A 17,135-nucleotide genomic window follows, 5' to 3' on the forward strand; every position below is an offset into this window, starting at 1 on the left:
CAGAAAATGGAGGGATGGAGAGACAGAAGGTCAAAGAAAGAAAGAGACAGGAACACGGAGAGAGAGAGAGGGTTACTCAGTCCTGCTAAGGGACTTGAGGAAAACAGTGGAGATAGAGGGAGGGAGAGAGAGAGAGAGAGAGAGGCGGAATTGTGCCATTGAGTAGGGGTAACAGCTGCCGCCCTGAACCCTGATTCACATCCCCAACTCCCCTACCTCTCCTCCTCATCGTAATCCCCGAATTCCTCTGTCCCCTCCCTTCCCTCGCAAAAAAAGACGAAGAAAAAAAAGACTCCCAGCTAACCCATTAACATGGCTATTCACTGCCGCCCGGCAGCAGACAAGGAGAATGCGGTACCATTCAACTGCCAAAGCAAGGAAGAAAGGAGGAGGAAAAAAGAAATGCATGCACACACACACTTGTTACGAATGGGTATAGCCTCGATGCCACATGGCACACTGAATAAGGGAAGTCTAGCCTCAGGCTGTGCGTGTGTGCGTGTGTCGTGCATGTGTGCGTGTGTGTGTGTTACAGGGCCGGTAACACGGTAGGCTGCAACGCGCCGTGGTCACGGGCACGGCTGTGGGGACGATGGCTTTCTTACACCGTGAGCCGTCTCTCTATAATCAAGAGTGCATTCCAGGGTGGACACCACCCAACAGGAGGCTGCTGGACCCCAGAGTGTATACCGTCTCTGTCTCAGCCCATTTCACTTTCCAAAAACAGGAGGGGGATGAGTTATGCGTTTTCCTTGCCCATAATGAGTCAGACTGACTGACAGCAAATTAAACTTAATCAAGCATTGGCTGTGGGTATAGTACTGGGTACTGAGGGGATTCCTCGACAATGCCAGGGCAGAGTAAATTTCCGGTAAAAAAAAAGGAATGTTCCTGGTTCCACAGAATCGGTGTGTGCGCGCGTGTGTGTGTGTGTGTGTGTGTGTGTTGGGGGCTTTGTCTCTGGATTGTTGCTGGACACAACAGGAAGCAGGAAGTGTGAGGCTGACGCGGCGCTTCCTTCCTACAGCAGCCAATCAAAGCATTGCGAGGTACAGGAGAGAGTGATCGAGAGACACAAGATATTGTGGGACCCCCCCCCCCCCCCTCCCCCTACCAATAACAGAAAGTGGGGTCCTCAGGGTTCCTTGAGGGAGTTCCGAATAATAGACTAAGGTCTGTATAACTCTGAGAGTGTACGAACGGAACCAATGGATTCATATGTACACTATCAGAGTTAATATGTACACTATCAGAGTTATGGGGGATCTGGAAATGAGAACCACTGTACAAAAAAAAAAAAGCTGCTCTGAAACGTCTGGTGGGGGGGGGGGGGGGGGGGGGGATTGTTGAGGAGAACCTTATCCGTATCTCATAAACAAACGTCTCTCAACGTCTCATGCGTCAAACTTTAAAAAGGAAAAGATCCCTTTTCTGTTCACTCTCCCCAGAGATCGAGGCACTGTTTGTCATTTGAGAGCACCCCCCCCCCCCCCCACCATGTGCCCTGAGAGGCTGGACGTTTCGTTTGTTTATTGTGAGCGAACGCAGGGGACCTGACTACATTCTGGGAGCCCCCCGAGAGAGGCTTTGCAGTGAGTGGGGCCCCCCGGTTTGTCAGCGGCCCAGTTTAAGATGGATGAGATGTGAGACATTGATGAATGCCTGGTCGGACGGATGGATGAATGGCTAATATGGTGGCTGGCTCCACAAGAGAAATCTGCGACCAGGGCTCCACAACTAAGTGGTGGTTTGGGAGTACATAGTAAAGGCCATGACGCGAGATGGGTTGGGGTGGGGGGAGGGGGGGGGGGGGACACAGAAATCACAGTCAACTCAGGCTCTTGGCTTTTAAGAGCCAAAAGGTCACGTCTGCTTCAGGGCAAGTTGTGAGTTAAACTGTCCACGGCTTACAGGGGAGTCGATGGCCAACTAAAACAAACAGACGCAAGCAGCAAGGGAGCGAAGGAGAGGAGGTGGTGGGGGGGGGGGCGGAGAGGAGAGAGCGAACGCAGCCAGGCTAGGCCAGGCCAGGCCAGGCCGGTGGCATGTTTCACGGGGGTGGAGGTTAAATTCAGAAGTACGGTCGCCCCGGTGGAAAAATAAAACCCCAAGTAAAATAAATAAATACGCAAAGGAAAAGGAGAAAATGCCATCCGTCTTGATCTTGTATTCGAGGACAACTCCCCAGAAGAGCCTCTCTCCTCTATAATGTGAAAGGAGTTGTTTCGATGTCAAGAGCGATTTCTAAATACACATCATGCGTAATGAATGGGGTCTAATGCCCGAGTTATACTTAGTTATGTGCGCCAGTGTCCCGCACTGAAAATAGCAGATCTCCAAACTCACAGCAGAGTGCCGCATTCACACTTTGAAGATAATGCTAATTTCGGCAAGTAAAAGCTGCTATTTTCAGGTACTTACATACACACGCATAATGAATGGGTCTAACCTGTCACCAACCCAAATCCCCCTATTTTCATTCCTGAGCAAGGTTGCCAAGTCCGCTTATTTCCCGCAACTTTTGGCTTGTGTTTGACTGTTTTTCCAGAGTTGCAGTGTTTTTTTCCCCCAAGTCGCGGGTTGTGGTTTTTTGGGCTTGTTTAAAATATTCAGTGGCTTGTTTTGAAAATCGAACATGATGTATATACTATAAATACCCATTGCATTGGTTTGGGGGAGCGTGAATCACCTTAAGTGACAGAATCGGTCTGTTGTCTCTACTTATTGAGCCTGGCTCAAGTATGTGTGTAAAGTATAATAAAGGACCAAAACATTCATTATTATAGCCATACATAGTATTTATAATGATAAATGCATCACATTTTTCATTATAGGATCATATTATTGGCCTTGTTTTGGATTGTTTTGGCTTCGAGGGGACATTTGACTTTTACTTCTCAAGAGTTGGCTTGCCTTTGGGTTGTTTTTGGAGGTGGGTTGGCTCATTTCTCTCACGAGAGTCGGCAACGCTGTTCCAGAGCCGAGGTCCGAGCGCAATACGTCATGTCACTTTTGTTTGTATGCCGGATGACAACGTGTCATTAGCATGGGAGGTAGCGGTTGACGGGAGGAGGGGGGGTGGGGTTGGTGTGGAACAATGAAGGTCTCTCATGATGGCGGGGGTTAGGTTTACCATGTAACGCGAGCCCAGAGGGGTCATCGGCCGAGGTATGGGAGGGGAGGGGACGACGGTCGAGGTAGTTAAAAGGTGTAAAGGGCCGACGGAGGGAGGAGGAGGGCACATTAGTCAAAAGGATTAGCTGACCGATGGAGCAGCTGTGTAAGGGCATTACATCTGTTTCACAATTGCACCCGGCGCTTTCATCTCGTGTTGTTAACAAACACAATAAAATGCACCACCTAATCCCCTTTTCTCTCTCACACCTCTCTCTCTGTCTCCTCACCTAAACCGTGCGGCTCACCGTGCTCGGCGGCTCGCACACGGTGAAGAGACAAAGGAGTGAGTGTGTGGGTATTTTGTGTTGTTGTTTCTCCCCCCCCCCCCCCCCCCCCCCTCCCACATTTTTTGACAATTTCCACCTATGACCATGCCCCAGAATAGCGCCGCGCGGCCACATTGGAAAGCGGTTAATAAATTGCCTGACATGAAACAGGGCGTCTGGAGCGCGTTCCAATAAGACTCCTCTGTGGTGCACTTTGACCCCAGTCATGGTTACCAAGCCACATCTGGCTTTGGTCTGAACTGGCATGGTGCTGGCAGGTCCAGTCCAGACAGCCAGGTGACACAGAAAAGACAACAAACCCCAGTTCCTATACCACTTGGATTCTGATGACTTCTGGTCTGCTTCCTGGTTTACCTAACGATGTAAAGACATTTGGTTGTACAAATACCAAATATCTCGAGCAGGGCAGTGTTGTTTTTGGCAGCAAGTTTAGTTTTAGTCATAGTCTCTTGAATAGTTTTCATTTAGTTTTAGTCACATTTCAGTCACCTGGCTGGAATGTTTTAGTGTTAGTCTAGTTTTAGTAAAATGTGTTGGCTGATTGTACACTTGCTGACAATAGCCGATCTACAAGCTCACAACGCATCGCAGCACGACGCGTTGTGAGCTTGTAGATAAGCTATTTTCAGAATGCAACCAAGTGTAAAATGACTTATACTGGATCTCTTGTCCACTAGTCCCTTCCTAACATTTTAGTCTAGTTTTTATTTCTTCACGAAATTGTCGATATATTTAGTCTTAGTTTTAGTTACCATAGCTTAGTTTTAATTTAGTTTCTATTTAGTTTTCGTCTGTTAAAAAAGGTATAGTCGACAAACACTTTTCGTCATAGTATTAGTCACTGGAGCAGGGCAAAAAGAAAAAAAACTAAAATCAAAGCAGTTGAATGAATGAGGCTGCCGAGCGGCCGGCCGCGGGCCCACAATGAAAACCCCTGAGCCGACGGGTCGGGGGGAGTCACTGTGGGGATTAGGTGACCTCCGGTTTCCTGTTGCTGGTGGCCGAGCTCGCGGGACGGCGGTGGTGACTGACTGACGTGGGGAAGGAAAGTGCTGACCTCACACACTCCGGCAGCACAATACAATACAATACTCTCCACATCGTGGTGGTGGTGGACACGATAGACCGCCTACCCCCCGTCCCCATCCCACCGTCCCCTGTCCCCCACTCTCCCGTTGGCTTCCAGGCCCAGGAATGTCACAGAGGGGAAATATCCCCCCCTTCCCAACACACGCACACACGGTGCAGACACACGCATGCACACACACACAGGCGCACACACGCACAAAGCAGTGTTCAGAATTGATTCACAAAAGTGAGCAGTGAGCAGGAAATTATAGCGCCGCTGGTAATTCACATATTCAATGTGACAAACATGATTCTGTGCGTAACTTTGTGGCAGAGCGAACCCAAACATCACCCAATCCTGTGTGTTCATGGAAAAATAATAATGGCCACCATTATGACAAGGCCAGGCATGCATGCACATGACTTACAACGTGAACCACAAAATCAATATCATGATTATTTCCAACATCTGCCAAGATTATGATTATGTAACGATAATTATTTTGAACAGAATACAAGCAGAATAATATGATGGGCTATTTTCGCAATTTCTGTACGCCACCATTGTACAATGAAGTATAATACAATACATGGTTAAGTGGTTAATCAGACTAAACGATTAATCGAGTCGATTATGAAAAGTCAATTCTCAATGTGGTGTCGATTCGTTGATAGGCTACAAAACAAAATAGATATTTTAGAAACACATTTTAAACTTCAGGTGTATATTGTGCTTCATGGTACAACGTCGACGTGTTGTAGATTAGCAGTTTTTTTTGCAAAAACATTTCTGCTGAATGTGCGCCTATGACGACATGCCCAGAAAGAGGGACACTAGGATTCATGTGGTTCAACTCAACAGTCTCTACTCTTCTAGGTAATGAATGCAACGGGCATCTTAATGTTACCGCGCCGGCTAACAAAGACATCAAAGGGACATTTCAACCCATCTTTTGTTGCCGCATGACCGCCAACATCTTTGTCATCACTTTCCACTGCAGGGCTCGAAATTAACTTTTTTACTTGGTAGCACTGGTGCTCCCAAATTCAGAATGAAGGAGCACCAGAAAAAAATTAGGAGCACCCACCAAAATTTTACGAGCACCAATATGTAATCGATTTTTTACATTCATTATTATTACACTTGTAGCCTACAGCAGTGGTTCCCAACATTTTTCATGTCAAGCACCCTCAAATTGACACTCATTAGCCCACGGACCCCCATTTGAAAATATATGCCAGGGACCCCCATATGAGAAGATTTTTACGGCTCTAGCAGTGATTTTCAGTTATTTACATTTCAAGGACCCCCAGTTTGACCTGAATTAGGCTACCGTTCCCCATTTCTATCTCTGGGACCCATAAAATCAAAGTTAATTTAACTGAGTGTACAAATGTACAGTGAAATTGGTTTACCCATAGTATGTAGTACACTCTCAGAGTTTCAGACCCATAAGGGTCCATTTGGTTCCTAACTATCATTTAACCGAGGACCCCTAGGGATCCCCGGACCCCACTTTGGGAACCACTGGCCTACAAGCCAGTTGGTATGAGATGCTATTTTTGTGGCAATAAACCAGTTGAAAATATAATTAAATTCTAAATACTGTCTCTGCTATAATTTCTGAATTTGTAAATGGCTACAAAACCCTTTGTTTTATGTAGGCCTGCTTTTTGATTGAAGTAAAAAAAAATATATATATATATATATATATATATATATAGGCCTACTGTATATATTTATGAGAAGTTATTTTCATAACGTCATCATAAATGTGTGTGTGTTCCATTCAATTGAGCCCTTTTGTTGTCTCTCACAGCTGAGGACCTCAGGTCCAGCTGATGTTGATCACCCAATCAGTCCACGGACTGACGGGAGTTTAGAGGAAGTAGAAGAAGCCAAGGAGATATTTCTTTAAACAATCATAACTCTGGACAGGAATGGACTAGGAACTTACTTTTTTTTGACATGCTCAGATCTTTATGCTCTACAAGTTTAAATCATCTCGCGGGAGGGAACCGGCCCGCGACACTTTCGGTCGCGATCGTTTTGGTCGCACTACAGTAATTATATGCAGTAGCACTGGTGCGCCCAGTTATATTTTGAGATCGCACAGATTAAAATTCAGGCGCATTTGCGACCAAAATGGTCGCTATTTCGAGCCCTGCACTGCAACCCAACCAATAAGAACAAAACAGGAATCTTAATAATACGGGGGGGGGAGAAAAGAAAACAGAGTATCCAAGAGACACGTATCTGATATCAAACGTTTAACGTGGCGTGCCTGATATACAGTACATTCAAAGAGAAATCACGTGTCAGTCGTCACGGTGAGCAAGCGTTATTAAACCGCAACATCTACCTTCTGATCCACATTAAAGAAAGCCGAAGTACATTTCCTTGTCATCTTCTTTGTGATTTTAGGGTAATCAGTCGGCCTCTGCTCGCTGCAAACGTGGCCCGGCAAGACACTGCATGACTGCTTGAAAGCATCTTCAGAGTCGCCCCCCACCACCCATTATCTAACCAACTCCCTGATGTTGAGCCTGAGAGGCCGACATTAACTTGGCATGAGATCTGAGAGTCCCGCTAATTCAAAGTAATCACGGTGTCTTTCCCCCCAAAAACCCTCCCGTTCCGCCTAAGAGCAGGAGAGGGAAAAGACAGGCTTACAGTATATACCGCACACATGTGCATTTAAATGAGGGACAACACTGCAAGTTCTAGGCAAATTTTTGAAAATAGCTGATGAGCTTGTATAGAGTGGCTATTTTCGCTACACTATACTGCCATACGACGGAATGAAATGAGGGTCTCTACACTCTCAAAGACAATGCTGTGGAGTAACCTTCCTTCTTTTTTTCCCTGACCGACTGCTGGGAACGAAGGCCGAGGGGAATTCGACGGAGCATAAAATTTGGACACAGGGAAGGAGACGGTTTCATTATGTGTGAGAGGAGCCCTGAATGAGGCTCTTTTCTTTTCTGCACTTTAAGTCAACTGTGTCAAATCCGTGAGATCTGTAAGTGGGATCCTACGTTCACGTCTCTGTATATTCCTCATCGTGGGGGAATCCCACAAGACTGTGGCCTTAAAAGAGGTTCTGGATGATCAACAAGCTGGCTCCAGGGACAGATATATCTGGTTAAAGCCAAAGCACCATTAAACAGTACTTGTCCATTTGTTTCCTCACTTCCTCACGCTATACAGTCCACAAGGAATCTTCTCTTTCTAGCACGTACACACACAGTACGAAATCTTAACATAAAACACAGCTCCCACAAGACACATTCAGAACAGCAACAAAAAGGGAGGGGAGAAATAAGGCAGATAATGTTTACATTTTATCTACACTACACTATGTTTATGTGTCTTGGCCAATATGTGAGCATGAACGGTCATTTTCGTCTGTGCCTCCCTTGCTAAAAACTGTGATTCAAAGATTGGGGGGTATAGTTCAAGTTCAGCCTCTATTTATCTTTTGGAGTCAGTCGTGGAGCAAGTAGGCATATTTATTTACTGGTGGACAGCAGAACAGTACAAAATCGAAATAACCCCATCAGGGCCGTGTGAAACGGGCTGTTTAAACTTGATCGGTGTCACCTTCGAGACCCGGGCGGGAGCCAGTAATAATAATACTAGCTCCATTATCCATCAAGTATCAACAAAGCGCAAGAGAAATATGTTTGTCAGTTTGTTACACACAACGAGAGCTTGTGCAATAGCGGAGGCCCGTTCGTTAAAACCACATCGGGAGACAATGGGAACGTGGAATCGGACTGAAAATAATCAAACGTGGAAAAAGGAGAACTCAGAAGGACAGAGGAGACACCGAGGGAAGATTTGAGAGAAAAGTGGAGCCGGAACACTGGGACTGCACGAAGGCAAAAATGCACGCAGAACCAGTAGTTATACTTTACTTAAAAAGCACGCACACACCCAAGTCAATTACTACCCATACGAGTCACTCACCACAGTGCACAGTCACACAACTACAACTTAGTCACCAACTGTTTATGTTACATCAGCTTGGAAATGATAGAGACACACAAATAAATACACAGAGAAAGAGAGAGAGAGAGAGAGAGAGAGAGAGAGAGACAGAAACAAAGTGAGAGGCAGAAACAGAGAGATAGACAGACAGAAGAGGAGAGAGACAGACAGAAAGAGGGACAGAGACAGACAGAAACAGAGAGAGAGACGCAAACAGATGGATACTAGAATTAGAAACAAACAAGAATTAGAGGGAGAAAGAAACAGGAAGATGCATGGAGCCAGACAGAAACAGAGTTAAAAACTGTCCCCAGTTCGAGTAACTCCAACGGAACTCATTTGAAAGTTCCACCAAGACGCTACTTCCCAACACACACACACACACACACACACATGCATGCACACGCACACACACACACACACACACACACACACAAAACCACTCTTGGCAAGTCCACACATTTTGCTTCTGGCCTCCATTTGTAAACAAGGCCATTTGGAAACCATGAAGTGGGCTTAAGCCATATTTGCCAAGCTGTGGGATCATAAAGCTCATAAAGCTCACTGCCTGCTCTATGGTGGCTGCCGAGGTGTGTGCCCAGACACACGTACAGCACCGTAGAGTACAGTACACAACACATATGGAGAAGCCATTCATTGTGAGGTAACATTTACGGTATGCCGTCCCATTGTGCCACTGTGGATTATGAGTAAGGATGGGTGTGACAGGCTTCTGGGGAGGACGGTGTCACAGCAAGTCCCAACTGGAAGCAGCAAGTGCTGGTGCTGTGACTAAACAGACTAAACACATCTGCAAAAAGTATGTTTTTTTTGTTGTGGTTGTGGAAGGAACAGAGTGGTACCATCAGGTTGTGTTTGTTTAGCTGATGCGAAAATTTCACTGGATTTTCCCAGGATCTGGTAGACACAGTAATAGTCATGATCACAGATCATATTCCTTGGGTAATATGACAGATTTAAAGTAAGTACAACATGCGATCTGTGTTATTTTGTTTGCGTGTAATAGGTACAGAGATAAATAATAAAGTGACTATGCTACTGAACACCTCGAGCCCCTCCCAAAAAGTAAAGGAAATATATATTTTCTCCCCTTCATAATCCTGAAGTCAATTTAAAGAATTACACTAGCCAATCCAATCTGCATAGTAGAATATCTCTGCTGTCGGAAAGAAACCACCCTAACGTCAAAATGTTCATTTTTTTATCTTTCAGGAAAGGAAGAAAACATTATATATACCAACTTTAATGCCTCATTAAAGTTGGAGTTAGGTGGTTTCTCCCCGGAATAAACGAATTATGTTACAACACAATACAATACAAGAAGCGCATCTACAGTATACGTACGTATAGTGTTTGGTGGTGGAATCTCTACTCTTCCAGTCAAGTTCGACACCTACTGTAGTAGCACGTAGCACTGCCTCAAGCTCATGAGTGCAATATGTCACCATGTCAAATAGGGGGCCGCCTCTTGGATAAGTGGTAGAGAATGTGTTGGTCTACTCTCCACTCGTGTGGAGAAATATGGGTTCCAATCACAGGTGGGACATAAAGGTCACGGATTGCTGCCTTTAAACAGGTTTCAAAATGGCCCTGCCTGCTCCAACGTGACAAACACGCAAATGGCCAAAAATAAAGAAAAAAGTTCAACTTGAGAAAGATGAATGCTGAAACTGCTTTTTCCGCTGCGTTTAACCAGACAGCGACGATAACGATGAGAGTGAACGAACGTGCCTGAGTGGGCTTTTCCACTCAGAACCATTAGGGGCCAATGGGGCCGTGCGTTCCGTCTCTGCCTGCCTCACATTGTAAACCCGTGATCTATCTCTGTCTTCATCTCTGTATCACTGGGTTCACTTCACTCTGCTGCGACCTCCCCGTCCACTCCATGTAGGTGAGGGAGGTGGGTTTCTTCCCCCCTCCCCCTCTATCCCCCTGAAAGGCCCTGACCCGGGGCTGCTCTCCTCCTGGGAATTCCACAGGTCTGGAGTAATCCGGGGAGGTTCCTCACTCTGCAAAACCGACAGGAATGTACCAACCGACGGGGAAAGGGCTGGTGGACGTGGTGGAAAAGGTACTCAAATGTTTGTCTGTTACAAGTAAAAGTCCGGAATTCAAAATGTTCATTTACTTAAGTAAATGTACTTTCCACCACTGCCAACCAAAGGGGTGGTGTGTGTGTGTGTGTGTGTGTGTCTGGGGGGGGGGTGGGCACTGGGGGCGTAGTGTTGGTACAAGGGTCTGGAGGATGAGCATGAGGCCAGCAGTGCCTACAGCCTGACAGCGGCTGAACAGAACAGAGGACGTCATTGTTCTCCTGCCGCTGCATTCCATTCCTCACCTCTTTCTCTGTTTTAATCACACCCCTCACTCAAGCACAAACAGTTTGCTGGGCCACGCGCGGCGTAGGTATTTCCCTGGGTCATTCATTCCTTGCGCCTCCTCTCTCTCTCTCTCTCTCACCCTTTAATCATCTTACCTGGGCACTCTCACCCTTTAGCTGAAACGGTGCAAATGACAGATGAGCTCATCACGCATAATAAAAGTTCCATTCCATTTCTGAAAAGTTCACAAATTCCATTTGTACAATCTCTGCATTACATTAACTCTAGATTCCACCGTGTGGCTGTCTGTTAACGACGAGAGAGAAACAGGCAATCTATTATGAAGAGGTTGCAAAGTGGGATTTGCAACTACAGTGCGTGTGTGTATGTATGTGTGTGTGCGCGCGCGCGTGTGTTTGTGACTGTGTATGTGTGTGTGTGTGTGTGACTGCGGGTGCATGCATGTATTATCGTGAGGATTATTGCTAGCATTCGTGTGTGACAGTCTGCAATGTGTGGTGTGGTGTGTGTGTGTGTGTGTGTGTGTGTGTGTGTGTGTGTGTGTGTGTGTGCGCACGTGTGTGTCTTCAGGCAAGCGAGAAGCTCAAGGCACTCTGTCATGGAGCAGCAGAGTCTCGACAGGCCCTGGCATGTAGTGAGCTCACCTACAAATGCACTGGAGTCACACCATACACCCAAATACTAAAGCACCGCCTCTCTCTACCAAAAGAGGACTCAATAAGTCAGCATCTAATGTGAGGGGGGAACGTGTAGCGAACATGCCCGGTCACAAGAGGGGGGCCACCAGGTTCTCTGATGCGTGCGGTGAACAAAGTCGCCCTGGCCTCGGAGGCCTCTTCCGGGGGCCTCCTCCTCCTCTCGTTCTCATCCTTGCCTTGAAGATGCTAATCCATCACAGTCGAGGAGGAGGCCTTGGCCCGGTCTTTGATCAATCACGTCAATTCTGACAGGCCCTTTCCGACGACAATAAAGAGCCCCGTCTGGCCCGGGACATAAAACGGGTTGTGTCGCAACTACAAAGTCAAGTGCTTGAATTATGGCAGCAGATCATATCTGAGCTGAAGATAAGACAAAGGACGATAATGAATAAATGATTGATCGGAAATCTACCTGGTGCAACAGACTAAGGTACTTAGTAGTCACAGTGAAGGTACATTCACTGTTCATAAACCGAGGCGTCAGTCTGCAAAAAAACAAAAAAATTATGTATTTACTTTTTTAACCACATGAACACCCCTTTTCTGGGCATGTCATAAATTAGGCAAACATTCAGTGTTAATAGCCAAACATTCGGTGAAAATAGCAGATCTACAAGCTAGATCTACGCATCTCACAATGTGACACGTCGTCAGCGGGATCCGATGGTAATTCCGACGGAGCATTAGTCCGACATGCGGGAACAACTGTCGGACTAGCGCTCCCGTGCTTGTGGTTATGGTTAGGTTAGGGTTTGATATAGGTTGTCGGTCTAATGACTGTCGGACCAATAATAGTGTCGAAACTAAAGCCTGTACCCGTCGTCAGCTTGTAGATCGGCTATTTTCAGCGAAGATATTTGGTGTCGAGGGGAAAAAGGAGGGGGCCAAGAATAGAGCTGGGAGCCCAGTCAATGAAGTATATGGTCTAAGTAGTTCATGATATATTTCACGGGAGAGTGTAGAGAGACAGGAAACTATGGGCATAGAGAGGAGACATGACACGTGCAAGACAAGAGGGCAGTCAGATTCAAACTCATGTCCTAATCCTCACGGCTGAGAGGAGCACTAACTGGTTCATCCACCAGGCACCCTTCTTGTTTACCGGTAGTTTATTTATTTATTGTCTTAGTTAAAATTATTTAAATCCACCAACACGTGCATTTTGTCACTCATAGCTGCAGCCATGAAGCACGTTCCCAGATTCGATAGCAGGCGGTTTCAAGGTCAGGGCCGATGTTGTGACATGCACAAGAGAGCATTCCTTCCATGACTGAGGAGCTGCATTAGCCAAAGGGAGAATTCCAGCACACAATGATGATACATAACGCCCATGATAAATACCAAACGCTTCCCACAATAATGGGATCATGTGCATTTTCGTTCAACCTGTGGTTATTATACAAAATGTAAACAGTGACTACGGTAAAAAATGCTGCTTTAAAATGATAAACACCTTATGGAAACTACATCCAGGCTTCCGACAGAAAACCAAAATGGCCGAGGACAGATAGTCGGCAAGAGAACGACCTTACCTTTGCAGGTGTCCTCGGATGCTTCGTAGCCGGCTTTGCATTGGCACTGCCCGACGGGCACCACCCACTCGCCGTCCACGGTGCAGTAGATGCGTGGCAGCTCCTCGCTGACAGCGTTATCGATGCACACCCCGTTCACCTCCCTGAGCGCTTGGTTCTCGCCCCCTGCCACCGTCTCCGGGAAAGCGGCGAGGCTCTTCACTGTGGCGGGGCAGATTTTGTAGTACACCCTGACAGAGAGCAGAGCCATGCAGGCGCCGATGTCCTGGAAGCCCAGGTAGAAGCCTTTCCTTGACAGGTTCTCCACCACGCGAGTCTCCGTGTTGATGTGCAACTCGCTCTTGCTGGTGATCTCGTCGGGCGCGATGGTGGCGACCTTCCTGAACTGGCCCTTGCGAAAGGTTGTCCCGACGTCAGCGTCCGACTCGGAGGCGAAGAGGTTGAAGGTTTCCTTGCAGGTGAGCGAGGCGCCGTCGAATGAATTGCAGTCACGTACGATGAACTGGAGCTCCACGAAGACGCGGGAGGCCGTCGGGCGCCGCTGTATGAAGGTGGTGCGGAGCCAGTTGTCCTGCTCACGTTCCCCGACATTGCAGACAGAGTATGAGTAGAACTGGGAGCCATTCATGGTCTTCTGGACCACCTCCCACTGAAAACAGAACATTCAAGAGGAAAAGGTTAGAGAAACACACCACACACTGATCCTTGGGGAACCCCTAAGTGTAATGGGCTGAACGGGACTAAAACATTGTGTTTGGGGCAACTCCACATATATATTATTACTAAGCATCCATCTTGGCGTGTTTTTCTCAAGAAAGCTTTTTTGTAACATCATTTCTGAGCTTCCATTGATTAATAAGGTATATTCGTGACAATAAACATTGAAGAGATGCAGAGTTAATAATTATTTGTTCTTTCGTTTCACATGCCATCAGCATTGCTGGCATCTTGTTCGAACAATGTTGCTGTACATAAACTAAATGCTGCCACAGACATTTTTGAAACAAAATTCTACCAGCCAGCATGCTTTCACGTAACATTGGTTGCAGAAAAGCACTTGGCCCCCACAGGGGCAGAGCCTGTGGTTTGCTCTCTGCATGTTGCCACTATGCTATTAATTAAAGGAATGTGCTTTGTTGGCTGAGTGTGTGGCACTGCATATAAACTTGATGTGTAACAGGAGAACCAACGCCTCTATAAAACTGCTACTGAACTTTTTTTTTAATAAGGGGTATTTAAAATGAGCAAATATGAGCTAAAATGATAATCATCATAAAGAGTCATAAAGGGTTATAACATGGCTAACTGTGTAATAAAACTAGTATTCTCACCAATGATGATTCAGACTAAAACTATCGTGCACAAAAGATGAAGCTTACATCAAATTATGCAGCAGTGAAGGTGAGTCACATTATCTTCAAGAAAGTCAGAGGAGTCGAGTGTGTCAAAATTGCAAGCATGCCCAAGCATGCCTTTTAATTCAGCAGCATGCTACAATGAGCCAATACACATAAAACAAATTTGCGTGAGACTGAATGACCATTTAGCCTACTATGGAACCATGAATTTTAACCAAGTGTGCATACATACTTTCACAAAATGACCATAGCAATTGGATGTAATGATGCAGCTCTAAAGATAGACATTTTTCCCCTGGTAAGGAAAAGATAGGTTGGACTGATTGGCTGTATCTACAACCCCTCCCCCCTAAGAGGCACCACATGCTGCAAACTTTAAAAGTTAATTGCACTCTAACATACAATTCTGGAGCTGAAGCCTTGCAACCACAAGAAGCCACAAGTATTCTCTGTATACAGCGAGCAGCCATTATGTGTCTATTCCTTGGTGCAGCCCAAACATATGCTCTGCAGTCAACTCAACCCCCCTGATCAATTATTCTCCGACCCCTTCCCACATTCATGCTGAACCAACCAGTCATTAGCCCTTCAGTACCAAACTTCCAAAGATACCTGACAATGATGAGGGGAGGATGAACAGCTAACCACACAACAGTCACATGGGCACATATTTTGAGACACGAATGCAGTGGAGTGGAACAGTATAAGTTATGATCATGCTTTTTGTGATGTCTGTGATGCATGCAAGTATTTCCAGGCAAATTCCCCAAAGGATAAATTTGGCTCCTGCCTGGTTGGGTACATAATACATTACTTACCCCTTGCTTCTCTCCCTGTTCGAGGGGGGGCCATGTTAACCAGCCCAGTTCACTCCCTGCTGCCTTCATATCCAACAACACCTCTGCACAGATAAAAGAACATATTCTATCAATGACAAATAATGAACGTCCGTGCGTAAAGAAAAATGTGCTAGCCCGGCATAACCTTTAATATGATAGACAGTTACATGTTTTAACTATAGCTAATATTTGATAAAGTAGGCTACAATGCATCGCACTTTTTCTGGAAGGAAACTGAATAGGAGAAACCTTTCTTTCTTTGTAATCAAGAAACCAGCACCCGTAGCAAATTGTATCAAATAGAATATAAAAAAACGTATAGGCTTAACTATAAAAGTGAAGTGAAAATGGTTATCCACGAGGTAGAGGAAGGACGGCAGTGCCCGACTGGCGGGTAGACAAATAAATATAAAAGTGCCTACTACTAGTACTACCTCTACAACAACATTCCCTGACTTCTCCAAAGTTCCTCGTGTTTTTCAACCAGACGAACTCGAGTGTGCTGTGCCATGTGTCTAAAAGTTACTGGTGCCTGTCATTTCACTGACACCTTATGATATTGTAGGCTAATAATGTAAAACATCAAATCAGCAATACAACATCGACAATAATGGCATATGGGCTCTGTGATCGGGTAGGGACACATTATTTGGCAAACAATCTAACGTAGTTAGAAATGATCATACAAACAAACAATACAAATGAAATAGTTAGATATCAAATTCCAGGTAGGCAGCTACTTCCTCTATAGTTATCCTTCCTCACATGGCACGCGTGATAGGAGAGCAACACACACAGAGCAACTTATGCCTGGGAGAGAAAAAAGTTAGCAAACTTTGAAGGAACTTTAAGTGAAGACCACTCACCTTCTGTAGATTGCAACGTAATAAATATACCGTTAATAAATACATATGAAAATAATAATCGTCCACAGAAATCCATTTTGTCCAACTTTTCTTCTTGTTCTGCCCCTTGCCTTCCTTTCCTGTGCGGGCTCAGTGCTGGGACCGTGAGGCTGGCCCTGCTGCATGGGTCGCTCTACTGAACTGAAGTGGTGGTGAGAGTCGAGTGAGTGAGTGCGTCTGAATCGGAAGCCTCATTCACAAATGATGGGGGACGTCACGGACTCCGCCCGGTGGAATGTGTGTGTGTGCGTGTGTGCGTGTGTGTGTGTGTGTGTGTGTGTGTGTGTGTGTGTGTGTGTGTGTGTGTGTGTGTGTGTGTGGAACGCGGATTGACTTGAGGCCATGCATGCATATGTGCATGCATGGCATGCAGGCCGGGCCGAGCCGCCAGGGTGGGGGGGTGTGGCACATATAATCTGGTTACAGATTAACTTTAATTGAAATACTCCATCGCGCAGGGGTGTCGAATAGATCGACGGATTCGATGCTTGCTTTCACAGCCAAACAGATCTTGCTCACAAGCCTCACTTCATCACGGCGACACGTCGCGACTATACTGGACTACCGCAAATTAGGCCCAGGTTCAGGGATCATCGCCATTATGCTTGCTTGTGGTGGACATTGTTTTGTCAAAAATGTTTTTTGTCACGAGTGGACAATAATATTACCATAAACACAAAGAGTTAGCCTAGCCCTAAGCCCTGAATGACCATAACAGGTCTGTAACACTGACAATTACGGGTCTATTTGGTTCCATTTGGCATTTGTGCACTCTCAGAGACTAAATAAAAGATTAATAAAAGTGTAAATAAAATACACTATTCGGAGGAAAACCATGGAGACTTGACATTCAGTAAAATTGGGGTTTTATGATCAAAATGAGAACATAATGTTGTGTAGAGAAATCACACCCG

General features: G+C 45.9%; 1 protein-coding gene across 1 annotated transcript in view; it reads right to left on the reverse strand.

Annotated features, from left to right (window-relative positions):
- epha2b (eph receptor A2 b) overlaps positions 1-16,361 on the reverse strand; it is a 37,455-nt gene extending 21,094 nt beyond the window's left edge. The window contains exons 1-3 of the mRNA XM_080763222.1: positions 16,183-16,361; positions 15,296-15,378; positions 13,120-13,768 (exon numbers count right to left, since the gene is read on the reverse strand). Of these exons, the coding sequence (XP_080619348.1) occupies positions 13,120-13,768; positions 15,296-15,378; positions 16,183-16,258 (808 nt within the window). The 5' untranslated portion in view covers positions 16,259-16,361. The remainder of the gene's footprint in view (positions 1-13,119; positions 13,769-15,295; positions 15,379-16,182) is intronic.
- Positions 16,362-17,135: the final 774 nt, after the last annotated feature.

Source organism: Protomyctophum bolini (genome assembly GCF_963924005.1).
Source record: "Protomyctophum bolini genome assembly, chromosome: 5".
In the NCBI taxonomy this organism is placed as follows: Eukaryota; Metazoa; Chordata; class Actinopteri; order Myctophiformes; family Myctophidae; genus Protomyctophum; species Protomyctophum bolini.